Source organism: Diabrotica undecimpunctata, chromosome 2 (genome assembly GCF_040954645.1).
Source record: "Diabrotica undecimpunctata isolate CICGRU chromosome 2, icDiaUnde3, whole genome shotgun sequence".
In the NCBI taxonomy this organism is placed as follows: Eukaryota; Metazoa; Arthropoda; class Insecta; order Coleoptera; family Chrysomelidae; genus Diabrotica; species Diabrotica undecimpunctata.
The window spans coordinates 132,402,537-132,422,841 of record NC_092804.1 but is presented as its reverse complement, the minus strand read 5'-3'; the positions used below and the strand labels follow the sequence as shown (position 1 = coordinate 132,422,841).

Genomic DNA, 20,305 nt, shown 5'->3' with positions numbered 1-20,305 from the left:
TTTTTGACGTTGAAATTCCTGACACGCGCTCAAATTTGTAGTAAAATGATTCCCCGAACAACTAAAACATTTTGGAGTTATATCGGTCGTTTTACACTCTTTTGTGTTGTGTGATTCCTGACATTTTTCGCACCTAGCCCTGCTCTTACATTGTCCCCCTGTATGTCCAAATCTTAGACAATTAAAGCATAATAGCACCTTCTGTTTATATGGCTCGACTTCTTTTAGTACCTTGTTGATTGTTACATATTTTGGTAGTACCTGTGACCTAAAACTAACTACACATGTTTTTGTTGGAATATATTGGGTACCTTTTTCATCTACTTGCCTCCTATTTAATCTTTTGACTTGAATGACTTCAAATTTACAGTGTAAATCGTACATTTTGATTCTGTCTTTAACATACTCTACTGAAAATTCTGTGGAAATATCTCTTATTACGCCCTGTCTAACTACAAGAAACTTAGGAATGTATATGTCTAAATTATTTTTTGTAAATATTGCTTCATTTTTTTTAGATATGATATAGTTGGCCGATTTATAATCTTTAAATTTTATACGTATTTTATTTCTCCCTACTGCGTCAATGCTCACAATTTTTTCATCAATTTCTTTAAAATTTGTGATAATAATGTCACCTATCCTTAAAGCGTTTAACCTGCCTTTAAAATCGGGTGAATTATTTTCCAAATACACGTAATAAGGTCCCAAGTCGTTTTGTCGGTAAAGAAATTCCTCCCTTTTTGTTCCTACTTCTTTGTTTATGGTATTTGTTATTGAAGTGTGTACATTAGCAAAGTCATTATCGATAATGGGTTTATTATTAACAAGTTTTGTGGTACTTATCTGTATAACCGGAACCAGATTTTGAAATCCTAACAGCTCCTCGTTTGAAGATGATGCATGTTCTGTATCCATTTGGGTTTCTAAAACATTGTTATCGGAGGCATCGCCTCCGCTAACTGCACTCATAAGTTTTTAATGTCTTTCCGAATTTCGCTTTTTTATTTGGTGTAATTAATTTACTTTTAAAGTTCACGAAATATTTAATTATATAGCTAATTTATAAACACCGGTTTTAAAAACAAGCTTCTTTCTTACGCACGTCTAACTACCACGACGAATGAAAGCTGACTGAATTTGACAGTTCTACTTCGAAATATTTAAGTATGTTGAAATTTAATATATTGGCCAGATAGGAGAATGGAATAAAGGTAACAAGCAATAATTTTTTTAAAGATGCAGTTACTACTACAAATAAGATGATGATAACTTTGGATAATGAAGTGATTGTAAAAAGTATAATTTTAAATACCTACGATCGGTATTACAGAGTAATGGGACAATATATGGATATGCATCCAATGCCGTTAAGGTGGAATGGATGAAATGGAAGGGGACGAGTAGCATGTTGTGACAAAAAGATTTCAATGAAACTAAAAGGAAAATTAAAAAAAAAACATAGAAGAGAGCATAGTTGAGAGCATAAGTGTTGAGTTATAATTTTCTGGAAGGAGTAGAAAATTAAGACTAAAGAAGACCTGATGGGAGACTCTCAGGTACGATAAGTCTGTGAAAGATGTTGATGTTGAAGTGGCCCATGATGTAAACTCATGGATCAATGTAATTTGAGAAGCTGGTAAAGCATGCGGATAAAGACAAAGGAAATTATGATCTAATTTCATTACTATTTATTGGAAAAATCTGCGACACAAGTATGATGTCTCTCTTGTCTTATCTTTTAATTCTGAAATTGTGATGTTTTATAAATATTTATATTTTTTACACGACTTATCCTATATCATGTAAATGATCTTTCAGGATGAATAAATTATTATTATTATTATTATTATCAATTTTAAGTCGTCAATGTTTTCTCTAGCCCTTTTTTTATTTGAGCCAATATAAGTCCGATAGGTGTCAACTCATAGCGATAAGAAGTGAGGCAGTGTATAATTATGTTCCTTTCTCGAGCCAATCATGACTCGAGAAAAACACCAAGTTTCATGAATTTTGGTAATATACTCGATAGGTTTAGTAATTGTCTTTTCACGAGACAGTTATTGGCGACGGCACCAATTGTGATTGTGGTATGGCATACTGTTCGTAAGAACAAAAGAGTACGGTTGTTTTTTTTTGGATTTAAAAAGGAACAGGTCAAGTTTCATTTAGGTAAATGGTAAAATTTGATTCCCTTGCGGATTTTTTATAAGTATAGTTTATAAGACAAGATAACTTCTTGTCATTTTATAAAAAAAGAGTTCATATTTCGCATATTTAATATTCATTTCTTTTAATATTCGCAATAAAACATTCGAAGTCGAAGTACGAGTAACTTTTACTTAAGCTCATGAAATTTTTCATATGGTATTGAAAGCTCTAAAATAATGCTGAAACGTCATCATCATTTCTGAGAATTTAATGCCTACAATTATGAAATTATGACTTAGATGTATCAAGATAAATTCTGAACAACTTTTGGAAGATTGACGCGATTTTAATGTTTTTATTTGGTAAATGTTATTTATGTGTAGACATTTTTTAACTTTGTCTATGTGGGAAACATTTATAGAATTTCTCAAACACATCTTCTGATACATATATTATATAATTATATAATTATATAATTGTTCTTTTATGTACGATATATTTTGTCCATTTATGGTCATTTGTATATACTTGACCTTTTTATTTTGTTTCATTTTTATTAGATAATAGTTTATGTGCTTAAGATATTAAGTACTTGTATTCTCCAATTAAATTTGATCGAGCAGTGTAACGTTCAGCAATACTAAATAACCCTATTACTTACTTTGAATGTCGTCATAATCATAGTCAGAAGAGGGCCCATTCAAGATGCCACCCGAACTTATTTTCCTCCTCTTATTTTTTTCTTCTTCTAATTCTAGTTTTAAATGGCTAATTTGATCTTGAAGTTCGTTTTTCTCTTTAAGGAACCGAGATAACCGTACATCTGAAAATAAAAAACAAATAGTTTAAGAACACAATAAATGAAAATAGTATATTTTAGTTGAACTGCCAAATTATTTAGCCACATATAATATACTTCAATGAAATATTCAGGCATCCATGATTTTTCTCTTCATATCAATCCATTCTTGTGAAAAATAATTAATAATCGAGCGTTACACCTCTTGAAAATTAAATTTAACGCACATGCTTCGTTATTGTGTAAAACTGTCAGAAGATTGTCTGTAATATTGTAGCGTTTTAAATTTTTTTAACTACGAAATATTTATATGTTAAAAATTTCTATTTGTCAATCAATTGTGTGTTGTTTATCTCGTAGTAAAAACGTAAAAAGCTGGGAATATTTCAAGGTTGTTACGAACGAGTGTCGAGGGGTATTTTGTTTGTTTAGGTTCATAGACCACAAAAACTAGCTGTGAGACGCGAGGGGAATTTATTTTGGTTGAATTTGTAAAATCTAACGCATAAAGAGTCAAGCAAGAGATTTCAGAGTAGAAAGATGTTTGGGTTATTAGGAATCAGGAGTTGATTCAATTTTCTTGGTGTGGATGTCTTAAGACCGGTTAAGATGATAATACTCTTTGCATAATGGCAGTTTAGAACAGAGTAATCATCATAAGATTTGTGCAGTACACCGGAACTAAAGAAATTTTGGAAAATGATTATATAGGATGTCCCACCAGCTTTGTTGTCATTTGCCTGCTTGATCCAACCCCATTTACCTCTTAGATCGTCGTTCCTGAAGTATGGAAATGGTTTCCTTGTTCCTCTTGAGAGTTTTGTCCTTGCAGCTCCAATCCCAGAGATAGTAGCAAGTTTTTTTTGAAGTTAAGTGGCAAAGTTTATGAATTAAGGTAACAATTAACATTTTAATTTTTCCAAATTAAATAGACATTATTTTTGATAATTATTGATAATTGCTTTCATTAAAAGAATTTGTAATATTTGAAGTTTTATATTGTGTTAGAAATCTGCTGTTGTTGAAAAACAATTTTAATTTGATTATGATATAGAAAAGATATTCCATATATAAAGTTAAATTTTAAAATATTTTCATAAACAAGGATATCCTTAATTTTTAATAATCTAATTTGGCCATATTAATAAATAACCTAGGAACCATTTCGAAGATTTTTGTAGCAATCTCCCATTGTAAACGGATACATGTAAGTTTTTTTATTCTTTATTTTGCAACTATTTATATAGTATATTTTTTGTACAATCTGTATTTTGATAACTGTTTGTTTGAGACAAAAATAAACGTTTGATTTGTTTCTCTGATCCATTTTTTTATTTATTTTAGAAAAATCTCCTAACCTGTTTGTGTTTCTTTATTTTAGGAAGGAAGAAACTCAGCAGGAAGTTTTCTCGAAGCGGCGTCCCATTTATATAGCTAGAGGTATTTCTTCTTGTCTTTATTTGCCCATTTGTCCAGGAGATTTATGTAAGTATCCCTTTGTTTCATATTCTGGTAGTTACCCCCAATCTGACACCCTTTTCGTTCACTTATCCACGACCCCAGCTCTCCAGCTAACCCCTGAGTGCCGTTCGCACATATAACGATTGTTTTGCTTGCCCTATATCCGCCCCCATAGTTTCAGTCCCCAATTTTCTACCCCCATGATCTTACCCTAAGGTAGGCAAATATATTTCGTTACAATATTTATTTCCTTTTGGTTTTAAAATCTTGAAAACTTTTTAGCAACAAGTACTAGCCCACAAATAACAAAAAGTCATGTTAATAGTGGTTATAGAGTTCAAATAGGCGTTTGATATGACATAATACAGAGTGGGCAAGTGTAGCCAGAGTGCCGAGTTCAGCCTGATATTTGGAAATATTCTCCAGAGATTGTGAAAATGCTGAAAGAGCTAGATTTGGGTTTAAAAGAAGATATATTTTAACGATCCAGACATCTGTCATTTGTCATATATTTAAATATTAAATATATCATGTATGGCATATCATTAGAGAGGCATTTCGATGAAGTATTGAGTCATACATGATTTTTCTCTTAATTTTAATCCATTCTTGTGAAAAATAATTATTGAGCTTTACACCTCTTGAAAATTAAATATACTTAACCATGTTTCGTTATTATGTAAAATGATCTGAACGTGATCAATTGGATCTTTGGCAGCGTGTAACAGTGGTATTAATTCGATATGTATTTTTTTAACACAAAATTTTTTCCAAATTTTTTTAAAAATGGAAAGAGACTTTACACTATTTTGAATACATAATGAATGTAACACAATTCATTTTAATGTAATTTTTTGATGTGATAATTTAAATATTTAGGAGATGTAACACTATCGATAAATTAATACTTTTCACAGAACTGGAGTTATTATGGAAAGAAAAATTATGGACGCTTGAATACTCCGCTGAAGTATCTCTCTAACGATGTGCTATACAGGGTATATTCTATGTTTAAAATGTAGGGGTTAGAGAACTGAAACGGAGGAGTTAATTTGAAATAAAAATCTTATGAATATTGTTCAGTATCAGAGTGGAATTGTAGTTGCCCCACTCTGTATAAAAATACGGTAGGTACTCTTGAAAAGACATGAGGTTGTCAGTATCATAGAGAATATATATGAACACCAAACTTCAGGAAATACACTAAAAACATTAATATAGACGAAAATATTCACGGCAGCTCTAGTTGACAAGCTATTAATAGTAGAAAACTAATGATGGTGTTCTCGAATACCAAGAATCGACTCGTATTCGATTCCTGAAAGTTCTTGAGATGTCTCGTTTAGCGTATTAAAAAAATATTAATAGGTAGTGAAATTATGTACCGTTAAAATAAATACCGGTTCTCAATTCTCGTGTACCGAGTTCTCGATTCTTAAAAGAATTCGATTCTGTTCTTCACTAGAAAAAACCTGAATGGATATAAAATTAATAACTTTGTTGATGACATTTGTAGAACAATACAGGCTTCTCGGTTAAACCCATAAATATTGCGCTTTTTTGACTGATTCATTCTGGACTTAGCGCGCAATAACATTGGTTTGGCAAGTGATAATATGTATATTACATATCTATCGATGTATACTAATGTATACAATTGAATTAAATATATTTGAGGGCACTTTTTGACTGGCAACCTATTGTCCATGTATTCTCTTAATTTTAAATGTATGTAACGTAGTGATCCTAGACTAGTAGGAATCTTCTTCTTCAGGTACCATCTTCGGTACGGAGGTTGGCAATCATCATAGCTATTTTAATTTTTGAGGCAGTAGCTCTAGTCGATCGGATAGCCAAGCGGGCTGGGCGGCTGGCTTCTCCTTCGCTTCACTGCGAGAGATGTCAGTTCAATCCCCAGCTCGGTGTACAGAAAACAAAAAGGCTAACGCAGCAGTTTAAAATTCTAAATGAATCTGCGGCTTAGTCTAGAATATGCTGGTATCTGATCGGCCTATGGTGGAGCAGTACGGCAAGAGATAAGGGCTTGCGGCTTGGTGATACTCCTCCATAGATCCCTACCGGAAGGGCGTGTGCCGCCTAAATACCGGGTATATATATATATATATATATATATATATCTATATATATATATATATATATATATATATATATATATATATATATATATATATATATATATATATATATATATATATATATATATATATATATATAGCTCTAAAAAGTTGTTTTGAGCTGCATCCAAACCATTCTCTCAGGTTCTTGAGCCATGAAATTCGTCTTCTTCTGATGCTTCTTCTGCCATCTATCTTTCCTTGCATTATGAGTCGCAGGATGCCATACTTCTCGCCCCGCATCACATGTCCGAGATACTGTAGCTTTCTTGCTTTAATTTTTAGTTCAACTTCCTTCTCTTTACCTATTCTTCTCAGTACTTCATTGTTCGTAACTCTATCTACCCAGGAAACCCTCATAATTCTTCTATAGGTCCACATTTCAAAGGCGTTAAGTCGTCTCATTGTGTAGATTTAACGTCCATGATTCCACTCCATAGTATAGTACACTGTATACGTAACATTTTGTTAGGCGTACTTTAATAGCTAATGTTAAATCTTTGCCACATAGGACCTTTTTCATTTTCATAAAATTAGAACGTGCTTTTTCGATTCTGACTTTGATTTCTGCAGTGTAGTCATTATTTTCTGTTATAAGTGTTCCTAGCTAAGTGTACTTTTTTACTCTTTCGATTTGCTGGCCTTCTACTGTCAAGATTTCGTTAGTATTATGGTTGTTTTTCCAAATTTTCATAAACTTCGTCTTTTTAATATTGAGCGAGAGTCCGTACTCCCTACTACACATTACTATTTTACTTATGAGTCTTTCCAGGTCTTGTAAACTATCGGCTATTATTACTGTATCATCTGCATATCTGATGTTAACTAAGACTATTTACTCTTATGCCGACTGTTTCATCTTCCAGAGTTTCTCGAATGACCTCTTCAGAATAAGCGTTAAATAATAGAGGTGATAGTATGCAGCCTTGCCTGACTCCTCTCTTTATTTCCATTTCTTCAGATGTCTCTTTTTCAATTCGTACTATTGCTCGCTGATTGTAATAAAGGTTTGTTATTAGCCTTAAATCTCTTTCATCTAGGTTTTTATTTTTTAGAATTTCCATGAGTCGATCATGTTTTACTTTATCAAACGCTTTATTGTAGTCTATAAAACAGACGTAAAGAGGACAGTTAACATCCTCTGCGTCAACACATTGAAGGAGAATAGTGCCTCTCTGGTACCCATACCATTGCGGAACCCATATTGTGTGTCACTAATATCCAGCTCCAGTTTAGTGTGAATTCTGGCGTGGATAATTTTCAACAGAATTTTCAAGGTATGTGACATTAAGCTTATGGTTCGATAGTCACTGCACTCTTTGACATTCACTTTCTTTGACAAACACACAAATGCTGATGTCAACATTTCTCTAGGGATGATTCCCGTAGTATAGATAGCGTTGAACAGTTCTACTATTATGTCTAGGTTTTTCTCGCTCACCAACTTTAATAGCTCGCTTGGTAATTCATCTGGACCAGCAGATTTATTGGTTTTCATTGAGTTTAATGCCTGACTAACCTCTGATTTGGTTATTTCTGGGCCTACATCTCCCGTTTGGCTATCTACAGATGTACTAGCTTCTCTCTGGTCATGAAATAATTCCTCGATGTACTCTTTCCATCGTCGTAGTTTCTGTTCTGTCTCCAATATAATCTTTTCATTTTTGTCGAGCAATATAATCGAGGTTCTTCTACTTCCTACTAGTAGGAATACTGTTATTAAACTTTAATATTTTATATATTTCTTTGAAATCACATATTTCACTTTTAGTTTAATAACTATGATTTAGAATAAAAAAAACTATCTTATCAGAACTTGAAAGTTACACGTAAAAATTAAAAAACGTATAGGATCCCTATAGGACCTCATTTGGGTGTTTACGTTGATTTACTTATAAAACGTTAACCACTCTTTTTTTTAGCGTGAGATTTTAAAGGTTAAAATATAAAAAAAATATTACCTAAACTTCCATCTCCTGCAGTTTCTAACAAATGAGCATTTTCCACACTAACTAAAGCCTTCTTCGGTGGATGTTGTACTTCTTCATCTTCATCATCAGGCGATGCATCATCACCCACTATCACTAGCCCCTTTTCAGCGATTAGTCGATCTCGTTCTTCGAGTTCGTACCTCGTCACTGCTAAATCTTCTTTTAATTTAGCACATATACTTTTTAAAGTTTGGTGTTCTCGACATTTCTCTCGGTGCTCCCTTTTAAGTTGAGAATGTTCCTCTTCTAATTCTTCCAGTCTGTAAAAATAATATATTTATAACAATTTTAAAATTTTTAATAGTGTCTACTTGAATTAAATAATATATCCAGCAAAAATAATAGTTGTGCTTAGTCTCTAAAGTACACAATATTCACAAGTTATTGCATTTATAAAATAAAGCCATGGTCTACGTATATTTAGTTGTTTTCCTACAATATTTACAAGATGGAAAGGATAAAGAAAAACATAAACATGACTGAGATTTCTGTCTTTCTGCCATTGGGGTTCGTTCATCTTTGATCTACCACTATTATAATAATATAATCAATATTGTTCTGAAGCTAAAAAAAACAAAATTTGTTTAATTTACTAATGTTTGTATTTTGAGAACGATTTCCGAAGTGGAAATTGAAACGTCAATAAACTTATTTTAAACTTTAATTATGGCTTATTCCCATTAAAACAGTAATAAATATAATCAAAACATTACTAAAGAAAAATAAAAGAACGAAAACTCATCTTTGAAATATAACTACCTACGTCTAAATATAGAGATAGGCCATATAATCATAAATTTACGGCCCAGTCACTGTGCTTAATGACGTGAACTTATGGTTTGAAAAAGAAATGGTAAACACAGCAATTAATTACCAATATTATTTCTATATAAATATAAAAGTAAACAGTTAGTTGTAAAACAGTGTGACAATTAAAAACACATGGACAAATTATGTTCCTAGTTAAGTTTTCAGAGGATTTTCAGAGATACACAGAGCACTGGATAAAAAATTACACAAACCGAAAAGCCTGAGACCCAGAAAATAGAGTATAATTTTCCTAAGGTTGATGCTCTGAATACGAATCTGACCTTCAAATTGCCGAATTGGCTCTGGTTTCTGAGATATCCTAACCTAAAAGTGCAAAAGTAGCGATTTTTCCCATTTTTGAGGTTATGTAGACCAGTTAATTTTTTCTATCCTAAAATATGACGCAAAACACTTTATGGTATACGTCTTTTTCTTTCAAATGCGCTTGAGTTTTCTTATATATCTTTTTTTTTCGCTGAGATATTGCATTTTTACTTAGTTTTCATTTTTGTGAAGATTTGTATACATGAAAATCAATTGAAATAACAGACGTGATCAATTGATGAGTTTTTTTAATAAAGAAATAGGAAAATTATATATAAAAACAATTAAGTACCAGACCACAGTCAAGCTAAACAAGCTAACCACTCACCCAAAGCCTCTTAACACCTAAATGCCACCCATACCAAGTCACAAGCGGGCTAAGGCATACATCCGTGAAAACAGCGAAGTAACTCACTTATTTTCATAAAACAATTTATTCCTTACAACACGCGAGCCGACCGACATTTCTACCTACACTCTAAACCACCTTACCCCTAGAAACCACCCCGAAAATATGACCCCCACCAAACCACAAGCAGGCTAACTCATTTAAATTTAAGTTCCCACACCCCAAGCTATTAACCTCAAGCCTGAAATTTTAGCCTATAAATTCCATGTTTGCACAAGTTTTCAAACCCCAAGCTCCCACAGCTTAAGTTCATAAACCTCAAGCAGGCAATGTTACTACTATGAACTCCATCCAATCTTTCATATCACAAGCCCTCGAAATCCGAGCTTCCACACCTTGTCCATACATCGTAAGCGTATAAATACCAATCTTACAATACATTGTAAGTCCTCACAAACATACATACTCCAAGACCATAAAAGAGCCTACAATTTCAAACTTATAAATTATAACCTTAGTGTTATCCTCGTAGTTTAAGGGCTTAAGGTTAGTGAGCATGATGTCTGTTGACTTTCAATATGTAAACATTGAAACCCCCAGATTAATGGATTTGAGTTGCGGTAGCTTGGGTTAGTACACTTAACGATTGTCAACTAGGGGTGTATGGACTTGCAATATGCAATCACAGGCTTGAGGTGAGGGAGCTTGGTGTTTAAGGGCTTGGGGCGTGGGAGCTCTGGTCTTGTGTATGAGCTTATAGGCGCAAAATTGCAGACTTTATGTTTGGGGTTTGAACTTACAATGTACCGGCTTAAAGTTTATAGACTACAGGCTCTACAGGCTCTAGGTTTACGAATTTGGTGTTTAAGGATTTGTGATTTTTTTACTATAATTTTAACCTTAAAATTATTTTTTTATTCTCGAAATTGGCCTCGAAAGTATAAAATCGATTTGATTTGAACAAATATTGAACTGGATTTAAGCAAATTAAAACCTGACCCAACATTTTTAATAATGATTTTATCTAATGTAAAATAAGTTTTATAATAGAATCCAAATCAAACAACTCTACATCTTATAACATTAAACCAAATCAACCTTTTTAAAACAAACCTTTCCAACCAATTTTTGCACTTTTGGTTAGGTTATCTTAGAAACCAGAGCCAACTTGGAGCTCAGATTCGGATTCAGCGCATCACAACCTTCTGAAAAGTATATTCTGATCTCTGGGTCCGAATCTTAGTCAAATTTTATCGGCCTGTGTAATCTAAGGTAAGAATAATTTACGGCTAATAATAGTCAATATCATAAATCTTGTTGTGAAATATTTATGATAGACACCCTGATATGCAATATGAAATGAGATATTAAATTCGTTCATAAATCAAGTTGATGATCACACATTACAAAATGTGCATTACTAATTATGGTTTAACACACGCTTAGTGCGATTTCTTTTAGATTTTTCATTTAGCTTTATTAACATTTTTTGTAGTTTTTCTTGTAAACAGCATTGCATTTCAATTCGAGCTACCACAACTCTTCCTGATGAGAGGTGAAACCTCGAAACACGTGAAGAGTGAAGAATCATGGGGCTCGAATTGAAATGAAATGCTATCGTCTACTTTGATTTTAACGTCTTTTCTCTGCTTAAAGAGTGCAAAAAATGGTGTTTTGCAAGGATAAATTGTAGATGTATTGTAGGAATAAAAGGTTATTTCTAACATCGTCTAATAGCTTCCAACAAGCTTAGATTAGCAGTTCACCTGATTCGCCATCGAAGACAAGTATCCTCACTTCTTGTTGCTTCATATAGTCACTACTGGTGTACTCAGACATGTTATGTTACTCAGGCCATACAGATAAATAGAATTTCATTTCAATTGCGGTCACACGTCTTCCTGATAAGAGGTGGAACTTCAAAAGAAGTGTAGAAGAATGGTGGAGCTTGAATTGAAAAGAAATGCAATCGTCTACTTTCATTTTAACGTCTTTTCTCTACATAAAGAGTGCAAGATATAGCAAAGGTAAACTGTAGATATATTGTCGGAATAAAAGGTTATATCCAAATCGTTCAATAGTTTCCAGCAAGCTGGGATTCGCAGTTCACTTAATTCGCCATCTAAGAGAAGTCTCCTGACTTCTTGTTGCTTCATATAAGTAATATGTACTATAGTGCATATAGTATCCACACATATACATTAGTTGCACTGAATGGAAGTACCATATGACAGTCCTAATAGGGAATAACTTTGTTACAAACTTTCTTGATGTTTAAATTTGCCCTATATAGGCTCCCACTCCGAACGTCCGTTAAGAAAATGCTCTCAATAAAATAATAACAAAGGAAAAACAAGCAAACTTAACGTTATATTGTAGGAACCTTATTATTAATTTTTCTCTTTAAATGTACTCACCTATCTTTCAACAGTTCTAGTTGATACGTCTGCGCAGTTTTGTCGTTATCCAACTGTGCATTGGCTATCATCGCTTTTCGAAATTTATCCTCGACTTCTTTCAATTCGTGCTGAAAATTCAACTGAGTTAGAATGACATTGTTCTGCATAGTGATGTTTGTAAAGGTTGCAAACGTAATAGAAATTGTTTCGGTGAAAAACGAAAGACTATTGCACTAGTGACACAATATGGGGTGGTATTTGGATCAATATCAACAATGCAGTTGAGCTATTTAAAACAACGCCGATTTTAGGTCATCCAGGCAGGAAATTAAAAATGATGCGAGAGAAAGTGCGTAGATATTAATAAATGTATGGGAACCATTGACCGTTTTATTTAAAAATACAATTTAACTAGACAATAGGTCTTTTAGTCCTTATAATAGTAATATTATTGTGCAAATATTAGTATTATATGTCCTCCTATGAGTATATATACAATGAATGTTAGAACACAGACAATAATAGATTTTAATACGGCGACAGATACATAAGTTTTTATACATGCAATTTCGGCGTAGAAACGTCATATTAGATACCAGCAATGTAAAGTTTTAAGTTAATGTTACATATACTTAGAAAGTCGTACCATAAGAACGCAACTTACAATTTTTACATTCGCTCTCAAAATTAATCTGGCACAAACAATAGAATCATATGCTAATTTTATTATTTTCAACATGGTGTGAAACTGCAAGAAATGTAGTACATCTAATACTAAAAACAAGATGGAAACTAGAGACAGATAAAAGAAAAGAAACAATGGAGAACAGTGTTCCAGTATTTTAAGGTGTTTTAACCCTTATTTTTGCCTCCTCGAGGCGACACTACTTATGATATTCTGTTGAAAGATTAACTTTTGAAATCGCGGGGAATTTTTCCATTTCTGAAAATGCTAAGAACGGCAATCGGGATTTCACCCAAGGACCAGACTTATACTGCAGACGAAACAGGGGTAAATTTTAAGATGTTCCCTTAAAAAATCACTTGCTTCAGCAACTGAAACGGCTGCCCCGTCACAAAATAAAAAAGAGCTGATAACAGTGCTTTTGCTGCAAATGCCTCAGGCAGTCACAGACTGCCACCAATGTGTGTCGGCAAGTCAAAACAACCACGTGCATTAAAAGATATTGCGCCCAATGCCCAATGCTTTACCAGGTTTTTTTAAAGAGCCCAAAACAGTGCGTGGATTTCTTCTGAACTATTTTAAAAATGGTTTTTTGATCAGTTTGTGCCGAAAGTTGAGAAGTTTTTAGCTGGAAAAGGTTTGCCCAAAAAAAAAACCATTAATTGGGCGTTATAGAAATATTTAAGCGGCACTATCCAGGGTTGTTGTTGTGAACCATTCTGCAGGATTGCGAAACACGTAACATGAATGAAGCGATAAAGGCAGTGAACATGAAGCACGTAGTATACTAGTGTGGGCAAGCTTGGGAAAAAGTTAAAAATAAAACACTGCAAAGGTGCTGGAGAAAACTGTACGACAGACTGGAAGAAGGAACAGAAAGTTTTGAAAACTTGACAGAGATACAATTCCTGGATACAAACACTTGAATGAAAATGACATGAACGAAAGGATCGTTGGCGATGACTCCCACGAATTCACAAACCAAGACATTATAGAAGCAGTTTTGCAGAAAGTTAATAACGTAACAGAAAACTCTAATACAGACTAAGTGGATAACAGTGGTGACTGCTGACGATGGATCTAATACATTAGAAGTAGGCCTAAATTAAGCACTAACTCTGCTCAGTTGTTATTTTGCGCCGCACTAATTTTAAACAGAATTATATTTTTTAATAGCAGTCAGAAACTATATTAGATTTTATATTTTAGGCTGCCCTAAAATTTGTTAAACAATGCAAAGAATCAACATCTGCTGACGTTTTTGAAACTGATAACTCTACGTAAGTGTGAGTTTAATATGTTAAACTAATGTAAATATCGTTTTAAAATATACTTTCCAATTAAAAAAAAACTACAGAAATCGCTTTTTATTGATATTTATTTTCTTAACGTTTCTCTTACGTAGACCATTTTTAAAAAGCCACGAATTACCGAAAAATTAGTTATCCGAAAGAACTACCTCCCCCCCCTTCATTTTGGTTAAACAGGCCCCTCCTGTAATATTCCAATTGAATAATTGTGATATTTGTGAGATGTCATGAATGGCGAGCATTATAACTTGCTACAATTGATAATACAAGGAAGAATACAAGGTGCAGAAGACGCATCTCCTGGTTAGACAATTTTAGAGCCAAGTTTAACTGCACTTCTGCTGATCGTTTTAGAGCAGCGGTATCAAAAGTGTAAACATTGTTGTCGTAATCATTGCCTACCTTCTTAGAGATGGCACATGAAGAAGTATGTCCAAATATTGGGTGAATGAAGCTAATGTACTATTTTTTTATGATTACTGCCGTAAACAGTAAGCATGAACCATTGCTTAATCAACAATCAATCAACACGGTCGCTACGTAGAATTTGGAAGGAAGCACTCCTTCATACTAATTATTATGGGAAGGAGCACTATTTAGGAAATCTGGGCCATATTATGAGAAATGAGCCATATATGGCTTGTTACAACTTGTGTTTCAGGGCAAGTTGTATGGAAAAAGGGGACCAAGGAGGAGAATAATTTCTTGGTTACAAAACCTGAGAAAATGGTTCAGCATTTGGTCAACATGGTTAACCGGACTATTCTGAAAACCTGCCAGGATAGCCAAATATTTCTACACTTCGAAAAGTAATTCGTAAATCACATCATATACACTTATGTAATTTTGTAAATAGATCAATCTTCTGTATAACTCCAAGAAAAAATATTTGATGTAAATTTCTTACCCTTAATTCTCTTAAACTTCCTCCATCTTCCAAAGAATCTTCTGAGCTTCTTCGGCTGGACAAGTATCGATTTCCAGCACTTCTCGGGGTCCTTACCAATGAGGTCGGCTCTGACGATAGCATGTCGAATTGCCTGTCTGCATTTTCTTCTTGCTCTTTTTGTTGTCGTTCTAGTTCCCTCATTCGTATTTCCCTCGCTTCGGCTCTGGCTTGCCTTTTTGCCCATAATCGCGCTTCCGCCTGGAAAGAATTAAGAATAAATTACAAAAACGTGAACAATTTAAAAATTTAGTCTTAATATTAAGAACTTCACTAACTTTGCTATTAAATTAACTGTTTGTCTGACACAATATTTCTTCCGTCTATTGCATCTTTATTACAGAAGTTCTGAGGTCAGATGGATGGTCAAGGAGTTAAAAGTGACACGGTTTTAATATGATTACAAGTATATTATCTCCCTTAATAAAATTAAAACATTACAACCAGTGATAACAAAAGTTTAAGAAACGTCTAAAATTATCTAAACTACATGGACCTACTCACACAATTCTTCGTATGCACAAGTTAGTTTTGGTAAAACTATTTTACAAATCGTCATAATTTCTTGATCATTTTTATTTAAAACATCTTACTGGCAAAATGTGTAGATTATATTCAATATTTTATTCGCACAGTTTATATCATGTTTATTCTATTTCCTACATTAAGTGTGAGAGAAAAATATTTGAAAAACAAATGAATTAATCGTTTTTTCAGTATAAAGATCCTTCATCGTAATGTGCCGTTTTATTTCTAAGGTTGGCGATCACTGCTGCTCTAAAAAAAGCTGGTTAGTCGAGCAATTAAACCACTCTGAAATTGCGCAGCCATTCATCGCGAGCCAACGAAACGCTTTCTGGTTCGCAATGGGGCTGCAGTTCGTAGCCCATTCGACAAATTTCGCGAAGGGGACGGCGGAGATATCAACCGGTGCGTTGTCATGGTGGAAGAGTACTTTTTTCTTCGCCAATGGGGTCGTTTTTTCTATAATTCGGCGTTAAATCGGATCAATAATTCGGAATAGTAGAGCCCTGTGACCGTTTTGCCCTTCTTCAGATACTCAATGTAGATAACCCCTTGTGAATCCCAGAAAATGGTGAACATCACCTTTCCGGTCTACAGAGCAGTTTTCGTCTTCTTAGAAGCACGTTCGCCGGGTGCCGTCCACTGTTTCGACTGTAACTTGGTCTCTGGTGTATCCCAGTGGATCCATGTTTCGTCGACGGTTACAAAAAGACGTAGAAACTCCATCGGATTCCGCTTAAATAGAGTCAAACACTGCTCTGAATTGGTCTCACGCTTGCGCTTATTGTCCGCAGTGAGCAAACGCGACACCCATAGCGCCGACAACTTTCTCATACCCAAAATTTCAAGCAGGATATGACATACGCGGTCTTTTGAGATGCCTACTATGTCAGTAATCTGGCGCACCTTCCGTCGGCAATCTGTCAATATGAAATCGTGAATTTTGACCCGTTATCCTCCGTGGTAGCCGATTTCGGGGCACCTGAACGTGGTTCATCAAAAAAAAAACTGTACACAGCATCGAAGCGCTCTTTGATTTCGCTGTGCGGTTTCCATTACAAAAACAAGAATCGAATCACCGACTGATACTGCTCTTTTTCCATTTTTCTAAAATCCGTTAAAAATTATGACTCTTACAATTACATTTGGCACTATACCTTTTAATTATAACTCCAATATCGATCGTCCATGGCTCCATGAGTTACTCTGATCCACAGATTTTTTAGTGGGTGTCACTAAAGTTTCTACGCGATAAGTCAAATCTGTTCAATCCAGAGATGCTTGGATGTTAACTGATGAGGCGTTTGATATAGCCCATCACAAACAGCTTATGGAAGTCTTGAGAGCAAAACAAATATATAATGCCCTTCAGAGCATAAAAAACTATATTATAAACAATGAGCAATAGAACGCATTATTAATTATTCATCAGAAGAAATCTAAATTAAAGGAGGGGTGAGACCAGGATGCGTGCTGCCACCACTTCTATTCAATGCAGGCTCTGAAGGAATTTTGACAAGAAATCTTGAGGGAAAAACTGCTGGAATAAGAATCAATAGAATACCAATTAATAACATTAGGTATGCGGATGATACTGTTGTTTTGGCAGAAAATCTCGAAGATTTGCGGAGAGTATGAGCAAGATTGTTGATCATGCAAGAGAATATGACCTTTTAATAAATAGCAAGAAAACAAAATTTATGAAGATTTCAAAATCATCATAAAGGAATTATGAAAGCTTAACAGTTAACGGGAAAACTCTTGAACAAGTAGGGAATTACTACTATCTTAGCACCATAATCAATCACATGAATGATTACTATAATAGAGTGCGCATAGAAAAAGCATGTACAAATTTGAACAAACTGAAGAAAGTGCTTTGTACAAGGGATCAGAACCTGGATTTAAGAGTTAAATTGGCAAGGTGTTATATTTTCTCGACACTACTGGAGGCGGGGATCCTGAAAGCGGCGACAATTAAGAAACTGGAAACATTTGAATTGTGGGTAGACAGGAGAATTCTGAAAATATCATGAAGTTATCATGTAACAAACAAACAGTGAAGGCATAATAATGTATACGAGTACGGAAATAATATAAACCATCAAAACCAGAGACTTCAATATACTACATGCTTCAATTAGTTATGCAAGGAAAAATCCAGGGAAGGAGAAGAATCTCATGGCTGCGCAACTTGCGGGAATGGCATAGATGCTCATCTATCGAACTTTTCAGTGCAGCCGCATCTAAGATTAGAAAAACCAAGATGATTGCCAACCTCTGCCACGGAGATTAAAAACGTATCTTGCAAGGCAGTTTCCAGTAATGTTACATTATTATTTTTGTACTTAAAAAGTTACTGATCAGTAGATATACTTTTAAAAATTAAAAACACTTTTCAAAGAAGCTAAGTCATACAATTTGTAATAATTGCTATAAATAATAAATACAATATCTTTTTGTGTCTGTGGAAATATTTAAAAATTTGAGAATTATATACCTGTATTTATCATGTTAGGTATCTGTTGTGTAATAGCAAAAAATAAACATGGTTTCAGAAGTGTAGAATTTCAACTATATTACGCAATATCTTGTAGGTTTATTATTTCTATTTAAAACTATTCAGTTTAAAATATGCAAATACACATGGTTTGTCGTTGCGTAAAAGTATATATTACCTATTCATGTTAAAAAATATTATTGATACAAAGTTACATATTTCAAACCAAAACAGAACAATAATCTTTTCATCGGGTCTTCTTTGTCTATCGATAACATGTATGATATCATCTTGGAGAAAATCTACAATTCGATATTTTAATTTTTCCTGTTTCTTTTTGTTTCCTAAGTCTTGGTTCCCGATTTTTCCGTTTTGTTCATTTAACAAAAGTTTTCGGACATTTTTTAATTTAAAAGACGTATATTGTTTTGGCGCTTCTGTTACTGAAGTCCATACTGACAATTTGATTTAAATCGCACCGATCAGGGGCAAACATAAAACATTTATTTATCGTATGGCTTTTGACACATACACGTACACATACATGTATAGACATAACACATTTATTGTTTATATATTTAAAAGTTCTTAAGCATCATACTTGCAAAATATTGTCTTCAGCTAATAATTATTATGCATCATTCGATTCTAAGTATAATTTTATACTTAGCTGCTCATAGTACATTAGATTTTTTTAAGTACTTTCTATAGCTCATTTCTGCCAAAGAAAAAGTTTTCATCTTTAATAATGTTTATTACTTAGAAATCTCATTGTTTAAATAAAACTAACATATTTTTTGTCGAAGAATACTCATATTTCTATCGAAATCATTAACTTCCATGATGTGACCTTCCAAGAATTTGTGTGTGTGTGTTTTACTTAATTCGTTTTTAAAATGCGTGTTGATTCTACGTAACTTTTAAAAGCATTTTTAATTTGAATCAAATTAATAATAGAATAAATAAATAAGTTTAATTATTGGTTTGACGTTGACGTAAAAAGAATGACAAAACTGAAAAATCGGAAATTTTTTTGGAGACTAAAGAACTTTTGACTATTAGGGATTTTGACATTAGGATGTAATTGAATTGAAATACCAACAAAACTAAACGTATAATGGTTTTGAAAATCAATGTATACTTTCTAATTGTGACATTATGAGAACTGACAAGGAATAAAGATACTACTGAAAAATATACAAGTAAAAAACGTATAGTGTGTTACAGTATTGAATAAATCTGGCTTGGGATCGCTAGTGATTAAACGCAGATTTATCCAAAATATTGATATTTGCTTTTTGTGTTCACTTATATTAAGTTCAAAATATTTGTAATAATTTTAATAACCTATTTGACAGCCCTACCTTATGTTACAAACATAATAACAGATCAATAAACCTTCGAGATATTATAATAAATAAATTTAAAAGCATAAAGAAGTGCATAGGCAAAATACCCTCACTCACAGAATTCATTTTTTTTTTCATTTTGAAGCGAAGCTTCTATACTGGCGTTGTATTACTTTCTTTTCCCTACAGTAAAATGCTAAGGCGAGCGTCACGAAACCAGCGCCAAAAGATTGAGTCGTCACGGGTGGCGTCATATAATAGCGGTTCTTGACATCGATTCTCTACTCTCAATCAATTCGTTTCTAGTCATCATATATTTAGGTACTCTAAACATATTTAAATTAAAAACTACATGAAAAATAACTAACAAAATATAGACATTAATTTCATATAAATACAATTATTACAATAAATTTTTATAATAATTGTCGTTTTAAAATAATTTCATATAAATACAATTATTATTTTTAAACATATTATTTAGTTAATATAATGATCAAATTTTCTATCAAATGGTGTTTATTTATATTTTATTATTATTTGGTCTCAATTTGACAGGTTTGTCATAAGT

At 33.2% G+C, this 20,305-nt stretch overlaps 1 protein-coding gene across 6 annotated transcripts in view; it reads right to left on the bottom strand.

Annotated features, from left to right (window-relative positions):
* LOC140434899 (leucine-rich repeat flightless-interacting protein 2) overlaps positions 1 to 20,305 on the bottom strand; it is a 134,432-nt gene that overhangs the window by 27,398 nt on the left and 86,729 nt on the right. For all 6 annotated transcript variants that reach the window (XM_072523518.1, XM_072523519.1, XM_072523515.1 and 3 more), the window contains 4 exons: positions 15,322 to 15,561; positions 12,438 to 12,547; positions 8,508 to 8,797; positions 2,813 to 2,974 (listed from right to left, as the gene is read on the bottom strand). In XM_072523518.1, the coding sequence (XP_072379619.1) occupies positions 2,813 to 2,974; positions 8,508 to 8,797; positions 12,438 to 12,547; positions 15,322 to 15,561 (802 nt within the window). The remainder of the gene's footprint in view (positions 1 to 2,812; positions 2,975 to 8,507; positions 8,798 to 12,437; positions 12,548 to 15,321; positions 15,562 to 20,305) is intronic.